Source organism: Phyllostomus discolor, chromosome 11 (assembly GCF_004126475.2).
Source record: "Phyllostomus discolor isolate MPI-MPIP mPhyDis1 chromosome 11, mPhyDis1.pri.v3, whole genome shotgun sequence".
In the NCBI taxonomy this organism is placed as follows: Eukaryota; Metazoa; Chordata; class Mammalia; order Chiroptera; family Phyllostomidae; genus Phyllostomus; species Phyllostomus discolor.
The window spans coordinates 44,007,199-44,027,510 of record NC_040913.2 but is presented as its reverse complement, the minus strand read 5'-3'; the positions used below and the strand labels follow the sequence as shown (position 1 = coordinate 44,027,510).

Below are 20,312 nucleotides of genomic sequence, written 5' to 3'. Positions count from 1 at the left end.
GAATGCAGGGAGTTGTCAAGAGCAGTCTAAAGACACTCTCTTTCTCCTGGGAGGCTTCATGGACACACTTAAATTATCAAACAACACCCAGAAACAATTGCTCCTTGTTTCCCTTGTTTGTCTCCCTTCCTTCATACTCCCAGGTCATGTTGCTTGAAATTGTATTCATCAGTGTATTTCTTTCTTTCTGCTTTGTATCGTGGTTGTTTCTGGGTCTTTCTCCCTACTAAATTGTAAATTTAAATTGAAGCATCTATTTGCATCTGCACCCTTAGAATAAATCCAGGTGTCTGAAAAATGATTGGTGCTCAACAAATGTGTTGGGTGGGAAAGGACTTGAAGTGTCTCAGGTGCTGTGCATCATGTCGCTCCTGCTTAGAATATTTTGATTTTCTTAATGTCCAAAGATCAGTCCTTGGAATAGAAACAATTTATTTTGTATCTGTCCAACTAGGTAGTGCAATTCTGTATGAGAACCCAGTAAATGAACCAAAAATATGCTCATAAAGCATGTGGATGCATCAGTAGTGGCTATCAATTTAGCAGAACAAATTAATTAGTTGAAATTATTCTTCATGGTACCAAAAAAAAGCCAGCCTGTCCCTAGAAAATATGCCTTGTGAGTGGTAAAGTAATGATCCTGAGTGCAGCGAAGCCAGAGTCCCTTCTTCTGTAGTACAGAGCAATGTTCTTACATGGTGAGGCCTCATCAGCTACCCATCCCTGTTTTTCTCCTGCTCTGGGTTTTTTCTCCTCTCTCCTTGCCCTCTGTCACAGGATGCTGTATGTTTCTCTCTTCTGTCCTCTTCTTTTTCTCTAAAAATCCTTGGTATCATAATATAGTATTTTGCTCTTTTACATCTTCAAGTATTAAAAACAATATTTATTAGGATTTTTAAACAAAGGAAAGTGTAAAGAAGCAGAAGCAGTGTCCCACACAGATAAACCTCTGTTGCTGGTATGAGGAAGTACTATATTCATATGGTTCAAAAGTTAAAATCTAAAATGAGATATGATGTTTAAACTTCCTACCTTGCCCATCCACCCTCCATGTCTCTCCCCAGTGATAATTCCAGTTAACATTTTAGTGTGTGTTTTCCCATAAAAAATGTTTTAAATATGATGTACATCAACAAATAAGACTTAAAATGGATTTATGTGTATATTTTCTATTTACACAAAGCCATCCCAAAGCTGCTCAGACCTATGTGTTATCATTTAATTACCTTAAGAGAGGTCTCCATTGCTGCCTCCCCTCTCCTCCATCTACCTTATTTTTTGTAACTGTTGCAAAGTTTCCATTGTATAGATCAGAGCTGTCAAACTCATTTTCACCAGGGGCCACATCAGCCTCGTGGTTGCCTTTAAAGGGCCGAATGTAATTTTAGTGTAAATGTAATTTACTGTGTAAATGTAACTACCCCCTAACAGTCAAGTGAGAGCTTGGCACTGCCGCCAGGTAGAAACAAGGTGCCGGGCTGGATAAAACAAGGTGGAGGGCCGGATTTAGCCCTTGGGCCTGGTGTTTGCCACCTGTGGTGTAGATGATCTGTTATTGTGCCAGTTCCTTTTTAATGAGCATTATGACTTTCTCTTGAACTTTTTTATTTACTTATTTTTATTATATTTTATTGTTTATACTATTACAGTTGTCCAAATTTTTTCCATTTTGCCCCACTCCACCCAGCACCCCCTGTCCCTCAGGCAATCTCTGCACCATTGTTCATGTCCATGGGTCATGCATATAAGTTCTTTGGCTTCTCTGTTTCCTATCCTGTATTTTTACATCCCCGTGGCTATTCTGTAACTACCTACTTGTACTTCTTAATAACCTGACCTTTCACCCATTCCCCACACCTACCCTCCCATCTGGCAACCATCAAAATGCTCTCCATATCCATGATTCTGTCTCCATTCTTGTTTGCTTAGTTTGTTTTTTAGATTCAATTGTTCATATGTATTTATTGCCACTTTAGTGTTCGTAGTTTTGATTTTTTTCTTTTTCTTAAGTAAGTCCCTTTAACATTTCATATAATAATGGTTTGGTGATGATGAACTCCTTTATTTTTTTCATGCCTTGGAAGCTTTTTATCTGCCTTTCAATTCTAAATATTAGCTTTTCTGGGTAGAGCAATCTTGGCTGTAGGTCCCTGCTTTTCATGACTTTGAATATTTCTTGCCAATACCTTCTAGTCTGCAAAGGTTCTTTTAAGAAATCAGCTGGTAGTTTTATGGAAACTCTCCTGTAGATAACTAACTTCTTTTCTCTTGTTGCTTTTAAGATTTTTGCTTTACTTGTAAACTTTGGCATTTTAATTGCAATGTTTCTTGGAGTAGGCCTCTTTGCACTCATTTTGTTTGGGGCTCTCTGTGCTTCCTGGGCTTGCATGTGTATTTTCTTCACCAAATTAGGGAAGTTTTCTTTCATCATTTTTTCAAATAGATTTCCAATTTTTTGTTCTTGCTCTTTCTCCTCTCCTTTTGGCACCCCTATGATTCGAATGTTGGACTACTAGTTGTCCCAGAGGTTACTTACATTATCCTCATTTTTTTAGATTGATTTTTCTTCTTCTTGTTCTGATTGGTTGTTTTTTTTTTATTTCTTATGTTTCAAATCATTAATTTGATTCTAGGCTTCATCCACTCTAATGTTGTTTCTCTGTAAATTGTTCCTTATTTTAATTAGTGTATCCTTCATTTTTCTCTGGATCTTTTTTCCTGCTGTTGAGGTCCTCACTAAGTTCCTTGAGCATCCTTATAACCTGTGTTTTGAACTCTGCATCTGATAGATTGTTCTACCTCCATTTTGTTTAACTATTTTTCTGGAGCTTTGATTTGTTCTATCATTTGGGCCATGTTTCTTTGTCTGCTTATTTTGGCAACATTTCTGTATTTGTTTCTATGTATGAGGTAAAGCTGCTATGACGCTCTGTCTTGGTAGCATGGCCTAAATAGTAGGTGTCCTATGGGGTCCAGTGGCACAGCTTCCCCTATCACTCAAGCTGGGTACTTGAGGTATACCCCTCATGTGGGCTGAGTACACTCTCCTCTTGTTGAGCCTAGGCAGCTGTTGGCAGGTCACTGGGAGGGTTTTACCCAAGCCAGTCAGCTGCAAGGACTGACTATGACCACTGACCACCAGTCTCCACCCTCTGTGGAAGATCAACCGTGCAGGGGCAGGGTGCTGGTGCTCTGACATGGACTATATCTGTCCACTGGGTACACAGGCTCTGGGGTTTCCCAGGTAATACAGGCCAAGTTCAGCCCCTATCTGTGTTTTGCCTGAGGCCACCCTGCTTGAGCTGTCAAGCAATCTGAGATGGCTGCTACTTGTGCTGGGCTTGGAGATACCCAGGTGAAGCCAAGCTGTGAGTCTAGGCTGGTTGCTGAGAGTGCCCACCCTGCAGCCAGTTACTAAGAGGTACAGGGGTGAGGGTTCACTAAGGCTGGCTGTTGCTTGTTTGATAGGATTTACGACGTTGTGAAGTATGAGCCAATATCAGCCATTGATATGGAAAAGCAGATTGCGTGGGCCCATAAGTCAGGTAGAACAGAGTCTCTGGGGATCTCCAGGGTGGGACAAACAGTGTTAGCCAGCCTGCCAGCTCTGTGGATCTGTGGGGTAGGGCTCAGAAAAGGGACAATGGCCTCTGCCTGCTCTGTCCCGCAGCTCTTACCTTGACAACTGACACTTCGGTTTCTCCCTGCATACTGTTAGTACTTTTCAAGTTGCTACCTGGTTGCTATAGTTCAGAGGGAGTGAGTCTAAGTCCATGTGTGTGTTCTTTAAGAGGAACTGCTTGGGATTCCAGGAATTTCATCTACTGACTCAATCCCCACTGGTTTTTCCAGCCAGAAATTATGGGGACTTATCTTTCTGGCACTGGAACTCTGGGCTGGGGGCCCTGGTATGGGGCTGGGATTCCTCAATCCCAAAATATTACTTCTGGTTTTTTATCCACCACACGTGGATGTGGGACCAGCCTGTTTCTTTAATTACATAGTTGTCAGACTTCCATTCAACTCAGTTTCTGATGGTTTTGAGTAATGGTTGTTTTACATTTTAGTTGTAATTTTGATGTGCTTGTGCAAGGAGGTGAGCTGTTTTTACCTAGGCCACCATCTTGACCAGCAGTCAAGAATTGACTCTCTCTTGAACTTTTATTGCTTCAGTAATACTACTGAGACTGTCCTTATGCAGACATCTTTGAACACTTCTCCAAAAGGTGTGTACATTTTGCATGTTCATGTTATTGCTATACTGCCCTCCAAAAACTAAATTACTTTTCACTAACTTAGACATTCCCCCAAGGTGCCTGAAGGTACCTGATTAATAGACTTTTCTACTTTTTGTCAACATGATAGGAGAAAAATTTTATCTTATTTCTATATATATTTCTTTGATTATGTGTGAAGATATGGTGACCATTTTAAATTAATAGGCAATTTGTAATTTATCTGTGAACTGCTTCTTTCTATTCTTTGGCCCTTTTTCTATCTGGTGGTAGTTTTCCCATTATTTGTTTATATGAGGTCTTTAGTTACCTCCTCAGGCCTTCCTTGAACCTCTGTCTAAAATAGTAACTGAGCTGTTGATCCTCATGTCAATCTGTTTAATCCTCTGCAAAGAACTACCACTGGCTATTTTTCTCATTGGTTTATTGTTTTCTTTATTTTAGAATATAAACTCATCTATCTTCATCACTCTTATCTCCATCACATAGATCCAAGCCTGACTCATAATAAGCATTCAGATATTGTTGAATGAATGAGCAAAAGAATAATAGAATCAGCCTATGTATGTCATAATCATTTAATTGTTTTCAGTTTGTATGATATTTTTTCCCAGGGGAAGCTTTACATTTTAATTTAGCCAAATGTATCAATATTTTTCCTTTATGTCTTTTGGAGGTTTCTTGCTCCAAGTTTATAAATAAATTTACTGATCCTCCTTTGAAACCTCTATTGTTCCATCTTTTATATTCAAATCTTAGAACACTGTAACATTTATTGTCATATAAAAATAAAGGATCTAGTTTTAATTTTTCTCATAATAGTTGGCTAGCTGATTATCATTCACTGAACTATCTTTCCTATATGGGTTTAGCATAACAGCAAACATAAACTACATTTCCATGGATTAGGTTTTTTCCTGGACTCAATCAAATTGTTTTAATTACTATAGATTTATAACATGTTTCAGTAGTTGTTGAAGCTGATTTTCCCTCATTTCATTTCATTTTTTATGGCTAAGATCATATATTTATTTTTCCAGATAAATTTCAAGATCATTTTTGCTAAGTCTGAAAAAATTATCTTAAAAATTATTTTAGAGCCTTTGGTTTGCAGGTTCAATATACTGAGTGCCAGCTTGTGAACTAAAGGGTTGCCAACTTGATACCCAGTCAGGGTACATGCCAGGGTTGTGAGCCAGGTCCCCAAAAGGGGCTATGTGAGAGGTAACCACACATTGATGTTTCTTTCCCTCTCTTTCTCCCTCCCTTCCCCTCTCTCTAAAAATAAATACATGAAATCTTTTAAAAAAGTCAGAAAAAATTTATTTTAGAGAACTAATAATATGCATATATGGTATACATAGTATATGCATTTTACAGTTTTAAAAATCTTTATCTCATGAACAGAACTGATAAAAATTTAGTTTGTTCAGAGTTCATGTTATTAAACAAGTTATTTCTTAGGGAAATGGGTCAATGCATGTGAGAATACTTAGCATCCTTTGACTAGAGGGATTTAGATTTGAGCTTAGATATATTATGCTAGAACTTTTAAGTATAAATGGGTCTTATAGTTTTAGGCATGACTTGAGTATGATGAACTATTGACAACTTATCCTCAGTCTTAATCACCTATTTTGGATATGTTTTACAGAAGATTAGATACGAAGAAATTTAGCCCTAGTTATTATTTTGTTTCTCATGAGCTGTTTAGCTCTTGACAATTGACAAACTGAGTTTCTGAACCTCTGCTTCATCATCTGTAAAACAAGCATATAATGCTCATTCATTCACTCATCAAATAATATTTTATTTACCTGTCTACCTTTGAGAATTGTGAGGATCAAGTACCAGAATTCTGGCAGTTTTTTTGTTTTTGAAAATATTAAAGTCTTATGTTAAACATTGAACCTTCAAAACTTTTCATTTGCTTATCTCCAGTCCCTTAAGGCATAAGCCAGTAAGAACAAAAGAATAGGCCAGAGACTTCCATAAATTTTGAAAGCTGGAATGTAGAGAAGGAAAAACCAGAACTTGTCACCCAATATCTCTGAAGGCTAGTATTGAAAAGAGGAGGGTGAATTGGAAATCTAAAAGCAGAGTCCCTCCCCTACCATGCTGAAAGATGAAAAAAAAAAAAAAAAGAGTTGTAAAGATGAGGAATGAAGATGGTGGTATACTGGAAGGGAAAGTTGGGATTAGGACTGAGGGTAGTGGTACAGTCATAAATCTTCCTCCATAATAGGAAGTCAAAAGATAATGCTATTAAAAAATTAAGAAATAGAAGAATATGTATGTTATTAAGAAGATAATTGAAGATGAATCTACACATCTTCAGTAGCCACACACCTACAGTACCCGCACAGTATTGGAAGTGATTGTGTAGGCCACAGGGAGGACTAGAGCTTCTTTCATTTTAGTGTGAGCCTTAGTAGTACTGTTACTTGGTAGGCTTTTAAAACTATGTATATATAGTGTAGTGACAAAAATTAAAAAGACAAAAAGACCTTATGCTATTGTGAAAAAGTGAGTCTCTCTAGCACAAGACTTGGCATTTGGTGTTTAATCAATGCATGTAAAACGGTTGAACAAATACCATTCAATTATTTAGAAAACTCCAGTTATTCCTTTATTGTTGGTGCTATGTAGGAATTAGAATTAAATAATGTACTTTAAGGATTGATAACTAATATATTTGGAATATCACCATATAAGAAACCAGTTTTTTATTTTTGAGAATTCTAAGGTGGTAGAAGACCTTTGAATAAAGTTAAAAAATAAAATGTTAATTTGAACTTTGGATGTATTTCATACTTTTCATCAAGAAATTTTGGGGTTAAGAATACATGTGTTGGTGTATGTTTATCAAGATGTGACACTATTTTCTGTACCAGAAAATCTCTATGATTCAGGCACTAATTTAGGAGCTTGATAATGCTCCCTGTGCCTTTTTCTGTGTTTGAATTGAAACTGAGTCTGCCTCAAGGTAGGTAGTATTAGACAAATCCTGGCACCTAGTTCTTTGATATTGTGAACATAGTAACTGAGTTTGGGAGTTAAGTTACCTCTTCCAAAAGGATAATCAGAATGTCAGATGCTAGAGATTTAGTTGTAGTAGCATGATCTCCTACTTGAAGCAAAGTATCCCTCCAGAAAGTTCAAAGTTCTTCTAATATTAAAAGTGACTTGTCAATAAATAAGTCGAGTGACTATTCTCAAGGAAGGAGAATGTTTTGCTAATGGAATTGCACTATGGGATTGGGTCCAAAATTCATTTGTAAGTGTCTATGAATTTGTTGGGAAAGAAATGCTAGAGAAATGACCAAGAAATAATATTGTGTGACATTAATGAAGAAACAAATATAATTTATTTTTCTTCGTAAGATACAGGTAAGTTTGACTCACATTGTGCTTACCTCTGTATATGTTGTACCAAATGGTCTAATATCTTAAACATGCACTTTGGCTTTGTAATCTCACAATTTTACACTCAGAGGTATTGTTTGACTAAGCCTTCATGATTTTTTTACCTACTTATATAAGAAAATTATTTCACTTGGAAATGGCACCTAAGTAAAAGTTTCAAAAATGAAATATTGTGACTGTTAAGGTTAAATATGTAATTGATTTGGGTGTCTTCTATATAACCAAGTGAATTGAAAACCATATTTTAAAATTTTATTGTCCCTAGAGTGAATTACTGGAATTTAAACAACAGCAACAGGAGGAAGAAAGAACCAGAAACCATCAGGCTGAGCACAGGAGGTATAATGGCTAATAAATTATAATCCTTAGTTAAAACAATTACCTATAAATTGTTTGCAGTGTTTTAGGAAAACATTATAGTAATATCGACTAGAGTTTTGAAATTTATATTATCTTTTTAATCTTTATATCATGTGGGTGTGGTATGTGTGTGAGGATGCCAGTTGCTGTACACACATGTACATACATATACAGTATCTACTTTTTCTGGATAGGTGGCGTTAGTTTACACTAGAAAACTGAATTATGCTCTCAAGGTATATGTTTATTTACATTATATTTCATTTGCCTTCCATGGAAGAAAGCATCTTCATCCTTTGAGATGATGCTTTAGAATAATTGAACTAGTACAGATGGTGAGATGCCCATACTTGAATACAAAAGCTCAGACAAAAACTACCATAAAGTTGTTTTATACTGACTAACATGTTAAGAAAAAAGATCTCAAAATAGGACCATTAAGGATTTTTTAATAGTGTAAGTGGTCTCTATTTTATTCCCCATAGCTGACGCTCAGTACACAGTAAAATACCATGTTGATGTTGGGGACAGTGCTAATAGCCACCATATCTGTCATTATTATGTTAGGATTTTCCTGAAGGGCACTTGGGTTGTTTGAGTTAATTGCAGTGCGCTTGAGTGATTTAGGAGAACAATTTTATTTAAAGGCTCTCATGGTTTAAAGGAACAAATTCTTCTTTTGAAAATTAGTAGTTTCTTTTATATGTCTGAATCCCACTATTACTAATGCATATTTTTAAATTGTGGCAGTTTCATTTTGTAAATAAGATGTTAAAAGGTGTTAATGGAGACATTGAAATCGACAACAAACTGACAGTAACCAGAGGGGTGGGAAGAGGGAAATAGTGGGAAAGAAGGGAAATGGACTTAAATGAACTTGAATGAGGGACCCCTGGATGGAGCCAAGGAGGGTTGGGATTGAGGGTGGGAGGTGGGCATGGGTAGGCGGGTGTGGGGAAAGTGTTGGTGGGAAAATGGAGACAACTGTATTCAAACATCAATTCAAAAAGGAAAAGAGAAAGAGAAACTCCCAATTCTATTGTAGCCACCAACTCTGGATGTTGCCCATTTTCTTTTGACTAGATTATACTGCTTCCATTGTCCAGTAAAAATAGTTTTAAAATGTCAAATGTGAATTTATGTGTTTTCCTCCAATTATAAGGAAACATCAAAATTCTTTTTTTTTAAGATTTTATTTATTTATTTTTTTTAGAGAGGGAAGGGAGGGAGAGAGAGAGAGAGAGAGAGAAACATCAATGTGCGGTTGCTGGGGCTTATGGCCTGCAACTCAGGAATGTACCATGGCTGGGAATCGAACCTGGGACACTTTGGTTCCCAGCCCGTGCTCAATCCACTAAGCTACGCCAGCCATGGCCTGGAAACATCAAAATTCTGATGCACTGGTTAAACTATTTTGTTGGGTAAGAGGACCCCATTACTGCTATGTATTTTTTTATAAAATAGACCACAAATTAGTTTAGTCTTTTATAGGTTTTTTTCTCATTTTCTCTTTAAACGTTGTTCTGTTAAAAAAACCCTGATATTATATAACAGTTGTTAGTACTAGCCAATTATTTCTCTGGATTTTTGAGGATTTATTGGATAGGAAAGCTTCAAGCATCTTAGAGATAGTGATAAGTCATATTAATAAGCCCTGTTACCAAGAAATTGATCTTTAATAGGCATCCAATAAAAATACAAGTTATCCAATTAGAGGTGGAAAAGATGACTTTTGTTTTGTTATAGGAACCTTGACCCTCATTCTTTAGGTTTATTTTCATACTGCCAAATACTTAAATATTAGTAGGGCTATTTATTGGATGTTTTCTACACCTTATTTTCTCTTTCTATTTATTCTAGTTAAGTGTAGATCCAAGTTTAATCCATGAGGAAATCTCTCAAGATAATAAACTTAATAATCAGGTTTGAAATAACTGATCTAGTCTTTAAACACATTTTTTGTATTCTCAGTCAGTTTTTGAAAAGAGTTTGTTTATTTTGTCATTTAGAGTTTACAGTAAGCATTCTTATGTTATCATATGAAAATACTCATCCAGTAGCCTCTTGATGAATAAAATAGCTGGGTTTGTTCCTGCTGAGAGCAACAGCACAAGCTACATAGTCTGTATGTAGGGGACATAAGAGCTCTTCTCCACGGACATTAATTTTATTAGAGTCAAAAAGACAATGTGCTTTATACTACTTAGAAGTTCACATGTCCAAAAATTCAACCCTGAGTTTTATAATAGAACATTATGGGATTCCTCACAAGGTTTTCAATGAATCCTATAATGGTTGAGCTTGAGTGCATCTGCACCTGACTCAGTCTAACTTTCTGAGTAAGAGAAGAAACTTTAAACTCCAGAGAGAAAGGATAGACCATAGAGGTTAAGGACTTGAAAGGAATTGGACCGTGAGCTGAAAACTAGAATGAACTGAAGTGATTTATTGAAACTTGAACCATTCTTGAATAACATTTTTTATCCAAATTAACCCTGGGAAGAAAATCCAGAGCATTAGTTTGACAGCAATAAAATGTATGTATTGTACTTTCTAATAATAGTAAACAAAAATATAAACTGGTACTTTTTTTCTATTTGAATTCTCATTAGGAATTGAGAAATAATCTCTTTACCACCCATAATCTCTGGTTGACCCCTGTGTGTCCTTCTAGTAACTGATGCTCAAAAGTGAATTGCATCACCTTGTATGCATGACAAGTCACCAGTCTGCACAGTGTCTAAGTGAATTGAGAGAAGAGGACAGGGAGCAGTTTTGCAGCCTGCACTCACCACCATGGGTGGTTTCAGTAACTGTAGCTGCAGTAACAGAGGCAGGGAGAGGTGGGGATCATGTGCCTGGATAATTCATTCATTTACCTTTTACATCATTGGGTATATGAAGGCTTTGTTCTCAGCACTGGGAATAGATTTAACAAGGTAGAGAAGGTCCATGACTACATGGAAATTACAAATTGGAAGAAATAAACAGCAGTCAACAATTTAGCAGCAAGATTATTTCAGATAAGGATACATACCATGTGGACCACACCATGGGTGTGATGTTGATGGAGAGATTGGACGTGATAATTCCTCAAAAAAGAGGTGACATCACAGGACAAGAGCTAGTCACACAGAGACTGGGGACCAGAACATATGGATGTCCCCTATTCAGGCATAAGAACAAATGCAAAGGCCTTAAAAGGGGAATGACCTTGGACTTTTTGGGTCCAAAATGACTGGATTATAGATGGTAAGGAAGAAAATATTATGAAATAAGGTAGGGAACATAGGCAGAAGCTAGAAAATATAAGATTTTATAAGCCAGTGATTTTATTCTAGGAGTAATGGAAAGTGAGGGAAGAGTTAAGCAAAAGGAAGGCAGGCCCTCTTTCATGATTTAGTAAGCTGGTTATGTGGAAATGGATTACAGAGGCAGAACTGGAAGCAGAAGCAAGATGAAAGAGGATAGCAATTTGGACAAAAATGGTGGTCCTGGAAAGAAATGGGTGAATTTGAGATATGCTTGGTTGGTAGAACCAACAGGACTTTTAGTGGTTTGGATATGGGTGGCATAGGGATGTTGAAGGAAAGCCCATTTGTGTTACTGACAAAAAGACTGGACATAAGCAGACCTAGGGGTATGAGCAGTGAAGAATACCATTGGTTGTGCTGTTAAGTGGGGAGCAGGGTCAGCTTTCATTTCCTTAATATGCAAATATCCAGCTCAGTAAGATATTGTTCAATCTATGTGCTGAGAGGTCCTGGAAGGTAATTCACACTGAACTCTTCAGGGAGCCAGGCTGACCAGATATGGCACTTGGGTAGATTTTATGGTAAGAGTAAAAAACCTTTCTAATAACTAAGATGTAATCAGTGTTTGATGGGACTTGAAGTTGCTGAGAAAACAGCAACCCAATAAGCCCAAGATCCAGCAGGGCAACATGGGGTTGGCATTTTAGGTATCCCTAAGCAAGCACAGACAGACAAAAAATCATCTTACTTTGCCACTCAGTAGTCATTATCCTTAAAGTCCCCAAAGCTCCCATAGTCATGGACTTACAGCTTCCCACCATGTCCACATTCTGCTAATCTTCATGACTGAACAGGAGGCTAATGTGACTGAGGCCAGCCTACCCTTCCTCCCATAAACATGTATGGAGCTGCTGCTGTGCACCAGGCACAATGTTTCTAACGAGAAGCTGATGGTCTTAATGACACTATTCCTCAGTAATTTGGTGACATCATAGGGTACTTATCACAATGTTGTTTCTCCAGCCTTTGCCTTCCTGACTCTACTCATCCGTACTGAGGCAGCTCAGAGCATGCTGTTGCCTTTACTTTACTTTTTTTTATGTTAAATTTTTTTAATTTTAAAACTTAAATTTTTTAGTAGGACAGGTATATCCAAGTCTATGAAATGAATATTTAGAATGATTAATTATAAAGTGAAAAACCAGGTAGCCACCTCCAGAAATAGAATATAACTAACATCCCACAGTTAATCCACATTCTGACCTTTAAAATAATCATTTTCTTACCTTTCTTCAGGGTTTTACCCCCTATGTGTTAAATTTAATTTCTGAAATTGGTTGCTGCAAGTATGACTGACCATCAGTGAAAGATGTACCCATTACCTCTTTGAAAGCTTGGGTTTCCCTTTTAATATTTCCTTTCCCTGGTACACTTGTCCCAGTCCCTTCTATTTTTCACTTGTGAGATTTACCTTAGCAAGACTGACAATGGAGCACAGGGCATATGGGAGGGACCATCTATCTTGCAACAACAGTGCCACAGAGCTATTTTTTGTTTTTCTTCATGTTTTCATTCTTATAAAGCCTTTATCTTTCCTCAGCCTCTGGGGCTCATGCTTTGCCTGCCCTGACCTTTAAGGGTCTGGTTGCTTGGGTGAAGAAGGTTCTTGAACTGATAGAATATAGGCCAGTGAAACTGAAATTAGCAACTATGCCCCCTCTGGCCAAGCCACCACCCACAACTGGCCCCAGTTCCAGCAAAGGACTGCTAACAGCATGCCATGTGATTAATGTGAAAAGAAGTTTCTGTAGATTTCTTCTAAGCTGAAGGGAGGAAGCAATCCCCATAGTCAGTCATACAGTACATTAGGTTCTCAAAAATCTCTCAGCCTTGCAACAAGCTTTTCACTTACATACATTTTTCATTGTTTTAAAGGGTAAATAATGCTTTTCTGGACCGACTCCAAGGCAAAAGTCAACCAGGTGGCCTGGAGCACTTTGGAGGCTCTTGGAATATGAATAATGGTAACAGCTGGGTGAGTTTTTCCTTTACTCTTAAAAAATATCTTTCAAATTTGAAGAACAAAAACAATGAGAATTTTAAAAATATGTTGCGGCCTTCTCCCCAGATATTTTTTTCATGTGCTGTTCAGCTGTGTCATGGGCAGTCAGCCAGGGTGATTATTGGAAATTCCACAATAGCTTCTGAAGAAGGGAAAAAGTCCTGATTTCAGCTCTGGCCAATTGTAGTAAAAAATGACACCTGCCCTTTGTTCTCAATGTGATTTCCTGGACTGTAAGGCTTTTTATCACTCCTAGCCTAGACCCATGACAAAAACAAATGAACACTTTTTTTCAGGAATATTTTAAATGAAATATGGTTATAAAAATAGTGAGCATTCTTTAGTAATAATTTTTTTCAGTGAGACTAGCATATCAAAGAAACCAATATTTAATTTTTCATTACAAAATGATTTTTAATAAACCCTACAGCAAAAGGCACTTTTTAAAATGAAATATTGATACAGATTTTTGTGAAGAAAATCTTGCAAATTGTAATATGTGTTTAGTGTGTTTTGCATGCTTTATAATTTAATTGAAGCCCAGGTACATATGTGTCCACTCAAAAAAAAAGGAACAGAGATATATCTTTAAATTGGTAAAATTAACAAAATAATCAAGTGCTTGCTGACCTGCAAACTCTAGAGATGATCACTCTTTAATACATACTTGATCAGGTGTGAGTCAGTTGGTTGGACATTGTCTTGCAAGGCAAAAGGTGACTGGTTCAGTTGGACACATGCCTGGGTTGCTCATTTGATTTTCTCGCTTAGTAGAGGCAGCTGGCAGCCAATTGATGTTTCTCTCTTGCTCTCTTGCTCAATATTTCTCTCCCTAGTTTTCTCCCTCCCTCCCTCTCTCTCTAAAAAATTAATAAATGAAAAAATTAAGAAAAAATAAATTATTGACAAAAGGTCATTTTTGAGAAGACAGTCTGTTAGGAATTTTACATGCATGTTTTCTTAAAAGATACCTAGTAGTTAAAATTGATAGGTAAATTTCACAAATTATACATAGTGAAGAGAACACAAATTTCAGGAATATTTGCAGAGAAGGTATAGTGGATGTTTTTATTTATCCATAATGTATGCTCATGTGCATCACTACGGCATTTAGAAAAGAGACAATATGGAAGAGAGAACAGTTTTTGCATCATGAATTACAATTTGCAAATTATTAACTTATACAAATATGTGAGTAGGAGCCATGTGGTAAATGGAGTACTGTGAGTTTAATACATTATCCAAGTTCAAGGAATTATAAGTTATGAAACATGATTGAAACTCAGATTTTAGACAGCTTTGAAACTTGCTGCACATTTTCTCCTCTACTCAACTACTATCCAATGTAGAAAGTAACTAAAAAAATACTTGGGATTGAGGGGAAGGTGATGGGCAAGAGTAAAGGAATACTGCATGGGCTGCTGCTAAGAGAATAAGGATTGGGCTCACCAATGACTTTTGGTAGGCCTTATATGAGTGAACTATAAACCTTTGCTTGGGTTCCTCACAGATTTAAAAGAGAGGACTGTTGTTTTCTTATGATGTGATATGAGTGAGAATGATTAAAGTTTTCTTAGTAGCACAGTGGACTTTCATATCCAAGTCCAAAGTGATTGTTGGTTCTTCTCTTACTTGAAAGAAACATGATAGAAAGATGAAAACTTCTTCAGGCTCCCAGCTCTACCTCCACGTTTACTTACCTACAGACATCCCTACCTGTATGCCTACTCTTTCTTGTGAGCCAGTTTCTATCTTCTTCACTGTCTTTGTTCTACCAATACTCCCCTCTTATCCTGAATTATCTGTCTCAACTAGAATATGCCCATCAGCATAAAATATTAAGAAATAGAAATTATTTTGCTACTACTTTTCTTCTTGCTGTTTCTTCCCCTTTAGACAAAAACTTCAAGAGGTGTCTATTCTTGCTGTGTGTATTTTCTTTCTTCCCATTTCTTTTAAACCTACTCTAATCAGGTTTTAGACTTTTCTAGTCCTACAAAAATGCTCTTGTCATGGTCACTAACAATGTCCACATTGAAAAACTCCAGTGGTTATATCTGTCTTTATTTTTAAGACCTATCAGCATCATTCATTGTGATGAATTGCCTCCGCCTCTGTGAAACTTTCTTTACTTGGGTTCTGGGATACTATATTCTCCTGGGTTTCTACCTATTTCAGTGGCCAACATTCTCTTTGGCTGAATTTCCCACATCTTTTTGTTCTCTCAATATTGTAGTGCTTCAGGGATCTACCTTCTGAACATTATGTTCACTTAATATCTTGGTGGCCTCATGTCATTTTCATGAAATGACATAAATGCTTGGGAGTATATGCTTATTACTCCCAAAATTTAATTTCCAGCCTAGATCTCTTCCTCCAAATTCTAGGGCTTTATATCCATTTGTCTACCCAACATCTCTATTTGCATATCCAATATACATTTCGATCTTAACATATCTAAAACTTAACCTTTATTCCCTTTACCTTAATACTCTACACTTTTTCCTGTTTGTATAATGGTGCAACTCATCTCTCACATCCCTCCATAGATAATCCATCAGGAAATATTCTTGACTCTTCTAAATATATCTAATCCAACAGCTACTCACAACCTTCACCACTATGATCCTGCTTCCAACTTCTATCAGTGATCATCTAGATTCTTGAAAATGTCTCAAGTGGTTTCTTAGCACTTCCCCACCTAGAGTCTGTTCTTTGTATGAGAATGATCCCATTGAATCAGAAGTCAGATCCTGTCCCTCTTATGCTCAAAGTCCAAAGTCTTCCAATGACTCCCTTAACTCCCCAGATCACTTGAAGTAAAAGCTAAAGTCCTTATAGGAGCCTACCAGGTGCTACATGATTTAGACTCCACTTTACCCCTCTGGCGCTCTCCTACACTGCCCTTTCTCATTGTTCCTAGCCATGCTTGCTTCTTGCTCTTTTTTGAAAACTTGAGAAACTAGATGCTCTCACCTTATGGCCTTTGCACTGGCTGATCCCTCTATACTATCCTCCAAAATATCCATGTTATTCCTTCTTCAAGTTTTTTAAAATTTCTTCTCAGTGAGGGTTCCTCTACCACTTATTTAGTGCTTCCACCTGTGCCTTTACCCCCAACTCTTGCCAGGCTCTACTTCTTTTTTTCCAGAGCACTCTGCAACTTCTAACATAATTTACTATCACTTAATTATATGTTTTGTTGATTATTTACCCTTAGTCTCTCCCTCTGGTGATATATGTTCCATATGCCATTAGAGCAGGACCCTTTGGTTATATTCCAAGCATAAAAAAGTGATTAGAACTTACCACATGCACAAGGAGAAGGGTGGCTGTGATCAAGGATCACCAAACAACACAGATTTAGCATTAAATGATGTGATATACTAAAATGACTACATATTGAATTTTAAAAAGCTATAATATAAAACACTGGATGAAATAGATATTGGATTTAAAACAATGAACAAAAATGGGAGACAATGCCAACCAAGATTTGAAAAAAGAACAATTTTAGGAACAAAAAAAATAATCTTTGAAATTAAAGCACTCAATGAGCTTATCATAATAGAGGGAATACTAATTAAGAACTAAACCAAAATACCATTTCTCTTCTCTTATTTGGCAACTGCCCCCCGCCCCCCCCCCCCCCGCACCCCTGTGAAATAAGATTGGCAATATACTCTGTTGGCAAGGCTGTGGAAAAACAGGTTTTTCACACATTGTTGGTGCAAATTCAAAATGATGCAAGCACTATGTAGGTTAATTTGTTACTGTGTTCCCATAAAATAAAAACCAGGCCTAGACATATTATAGAAAAGTTCTAATAAATGTTCTAGGAACAGAAGATTCCAAATGTCTGGGAAAATTTTTCAGATAAATCAAAAGGAGAAAGTATTCCCCAAAATGATTAAGCAGGTGAATAGAACTTTCAATCAAAATTTAGCAAAGACTATACAGAAAAAAAAATGATAGACCAGTCTCACTCATAAACATAGATTCTAAAAAAATTCACAAAATTGTGATAGACTCTCTAATGAATTTTTAAAAGGCATAATATGTCCATATCAAATTGAATTTATTCCAAAATGCAAGCTTAGTTTACCATAAATAAATAAATCAACAACATAAAAAATAAAATAAAACAAACAAAAATTTTACCTCATGAATTATAGGGCAAATACCACATGATTATCTCAATAGTTAAGAGAAATCATTTGATAAATTTCAATATACTCATTTGTGGTAAAAAAAAAAACTTCTAACAAACTAGGAACAGAAAGAAAATTTCTTTAGTACAAATAGGTAGTTACAGAATAGCCATGGGAATGTAAAGTGCAGTATATGAAATGGAATAGCCAAAGAACTTATACGCATGACCTATAGACATGAACGATGGTAGGGGAATGGCCTGAAGGAGTAGGGGGTGCTGGGTGGAGAGGTGCAAAGGGGGGAAAATTTGGACAACTCTAATAGAATAATCAATAAAATATAATAAAAAGAATGTATGGGCACAAATAAAAAAATTTCTTTAACCAAAAGTCAGCAAAAATCTATAATAAAAATACATCAAAAACATTTACTTGGCCCTGGCCAGGTAGCTCAGTTGGTTAGAGTATCATCCCCGTACACCGAAGTTGCAAGTATAATATCTGGTCAGGGTACATAGAAGAATCAACCAATGAGTGCATAAATAAGTGGAATAAGAAATTGATATTTCTGTCTGTTTGTCTCTTTCCCCCTTCCTCTCTCTCAAAATAAATGTAAAAAACTGTTTTATTTAAATTGGATATAAGGATTGAAAAAATTTATAAATCACAGATAATACAGAATATTGACCTGATAATATCCATTGATCTTACTTAGATTTTCCCAGTTTCATTTCACTGTGTGTGTCTCTTTGTGTGTGCATTTAGTTCTATGCAGTTTTATCACATATGTAGGTCCATATATCCACCAGAGTACAGAAGATTCTGAACAAGTTCATTAACACAATGATCTTTATAGTGTTACCATTTTATAGCCACATTTATGTCCTTCTTAGAATGAGTCCCCATACATAACCACTGGGAACTATAAGACTGTCTCCATTTCTAAAATTTATCATTTCAAAAATATTAATATAAATGGAATCACATAGCTCTGGTAGCTCAATTGATTAGAGCATCCCAGCACACGAAGGCTGTGGGTTCAATCTCTGGTCAGGGCATATATAAGAAGCAACCAGACTTCCAGCCAAGATGGAGGCATAGGTAGCACACCGTGCCTCCTTGCACAGCCAAAATAAGGACAATAAAAATTTAGAAACAAAAGAATAACCAGTACTGACAGAAAAATGAACTGTATGGAAGTCCAACAACCAAGGAATTACAGAAGAAATATTCATCCAGACTAGTAGGAGGGGCAGAGTCAGGTAGCCAGGCAGAGAGGGCTTGCGGCAAAGCGGCAGCTGGTAGACCCAGCGAGGCAGTGGATTGTGGAGGGGTGTGGCCCACAAGGTTCCTGGAGGAACAGGTGGTCCCACATTTGCATGCAGATAAGCCAGGCAAAACTGGGGAGCAAGACAGACTGCACAACCCAGTGTTCCAGCACAGGGAAATCCACAGGGTCCTAGAACCACCAATTGAAAACACCTGGGGGTTTAGGTATGGGGAGAGACTCCAGGCCTCACAGGAGAGTTCAAAGGAGAAATCCACAGGGTCCTAGAACATACACAAACCCACCCACATGGGAATTCAGCACCAGAAGGGCCCAGTTTGCTTGGGGGAAGTGGGGAAAGTGACTGAAATTCATCAGAGAGTAGAGCAAGCACCATTGTTCCCTTTCAGGCCCTCCCCCACATATAGCATCACAATTCAGTGACATGGGTTGCCCTGCCCTGGTGAACATCTAAGCCTCCACCCCTTACGACATAACAGGCAGGTTAAGACAAACAAATGGCCCAAATGAAAGAACAGATCAGAACTCCAAAACAAATACAACTAAGCAATGAAGAGGTAGCCCTCCTATCAGATGCACAATTCAAAGTACTGGTGATCAAGATGGTCACAGAATTAGTTGAATTTGGTTGCAAATTAGATGAAAAAATGAAGGCTATGCTAACTGAAATAAAGGAAAATGTATAGGGAACCAACAGTTATGGGAAGGAAACTGGGACTCAAATCAATAGTGTGGACAAGAAAAAGAAAGAAACAACCAAACAGAAAAGTATGAAGAAACAAGAATTCAGAAAAATGAGGGGAGGCTTGGGAACCTCCAGGACATCTTTAAATGTTCCAACATCTGAATTATAGAGGTACCAAAAGGGGAAGAGAAAGAGCAACAAGTGGAAAAGTTATCTGAACACATAATAAAGGAGAACTTCCCCAATCTGGCAAAGGAAATAGACTTCCAGGAAGTCCAGAAAGCTCAGAGAGTCCCAAAGAAGTTGGACCCAAGGATGAACACACCAAGGCACATCATAATTACATTACCCAAAATTAAAATGAAGGAGAGAATCCTAGAAGCAGCAAGAGATAAGGAGACAATTACCTACAAAGGAGTTCCCATCAGACTGTCAGCTGATTTTTCAAAAGAGACCTTGCAGGCAAGAAGGAGCTGGAAAGAAGTATTCCAAGTTATGAAAGGCAAGGACCTACATCCAAGATTGCTCTATCCAGCAAAGCTCTCATTTAGAATGGAAGGGCAGATAAAGTACTTCTTAGATAAAGTCAAGTTAAGGGAGTTCATCATCACTAAGCCCTTATTATATGAAATATTAAAGGGGCTTATCTAAGAAAAAGAAGATAAAAAACATGTACAGTAAAATGCCAGCAAACTCACAATTATTAACAACCACACCTAAAACCAAAACAAAAGCAAACTAAGCAAACCACTACAACAGGAACAGAACCACAGAAATGGAGATCACATGGAGGGTTAGCATCAGGGGAGTGGGAGGAGAAGAGAGGGGGAAACGGTACAGAGAATAAGTAG

General features: G+C 37.1%; 1 protein-coding gene across 3 annotated transcripts in view; it reads left to right on the top strand.

The window, feature by feature from the left end:
* EPSTI1 (epithelial stromal interaction 1) overlaps positions 1–20,312 on the top strand; it is a 121,475-nt gene that overhangs the window by 96,486 nt on the left and 4,677 nt on the right. For 2 of the 3 annotated variants that reach the window (XM_036011329.1, XM_028526716.2), the window contains 2 exons: positions 7,927–8,000; positions 13,211–13,310. In XM_036011329.1, coding sequence (XP_035867222.1) covers positions 7,927–8,000; positions 13,211–13,310 — 174 coding nt within the window. The remainder of the gene's footprint in view (positions 1–7,926; positions 8,001–13,210; positions 13,311–20,312) is intronic. The other variant, XM_036011328.1, reaches the window with a different exon arrangement.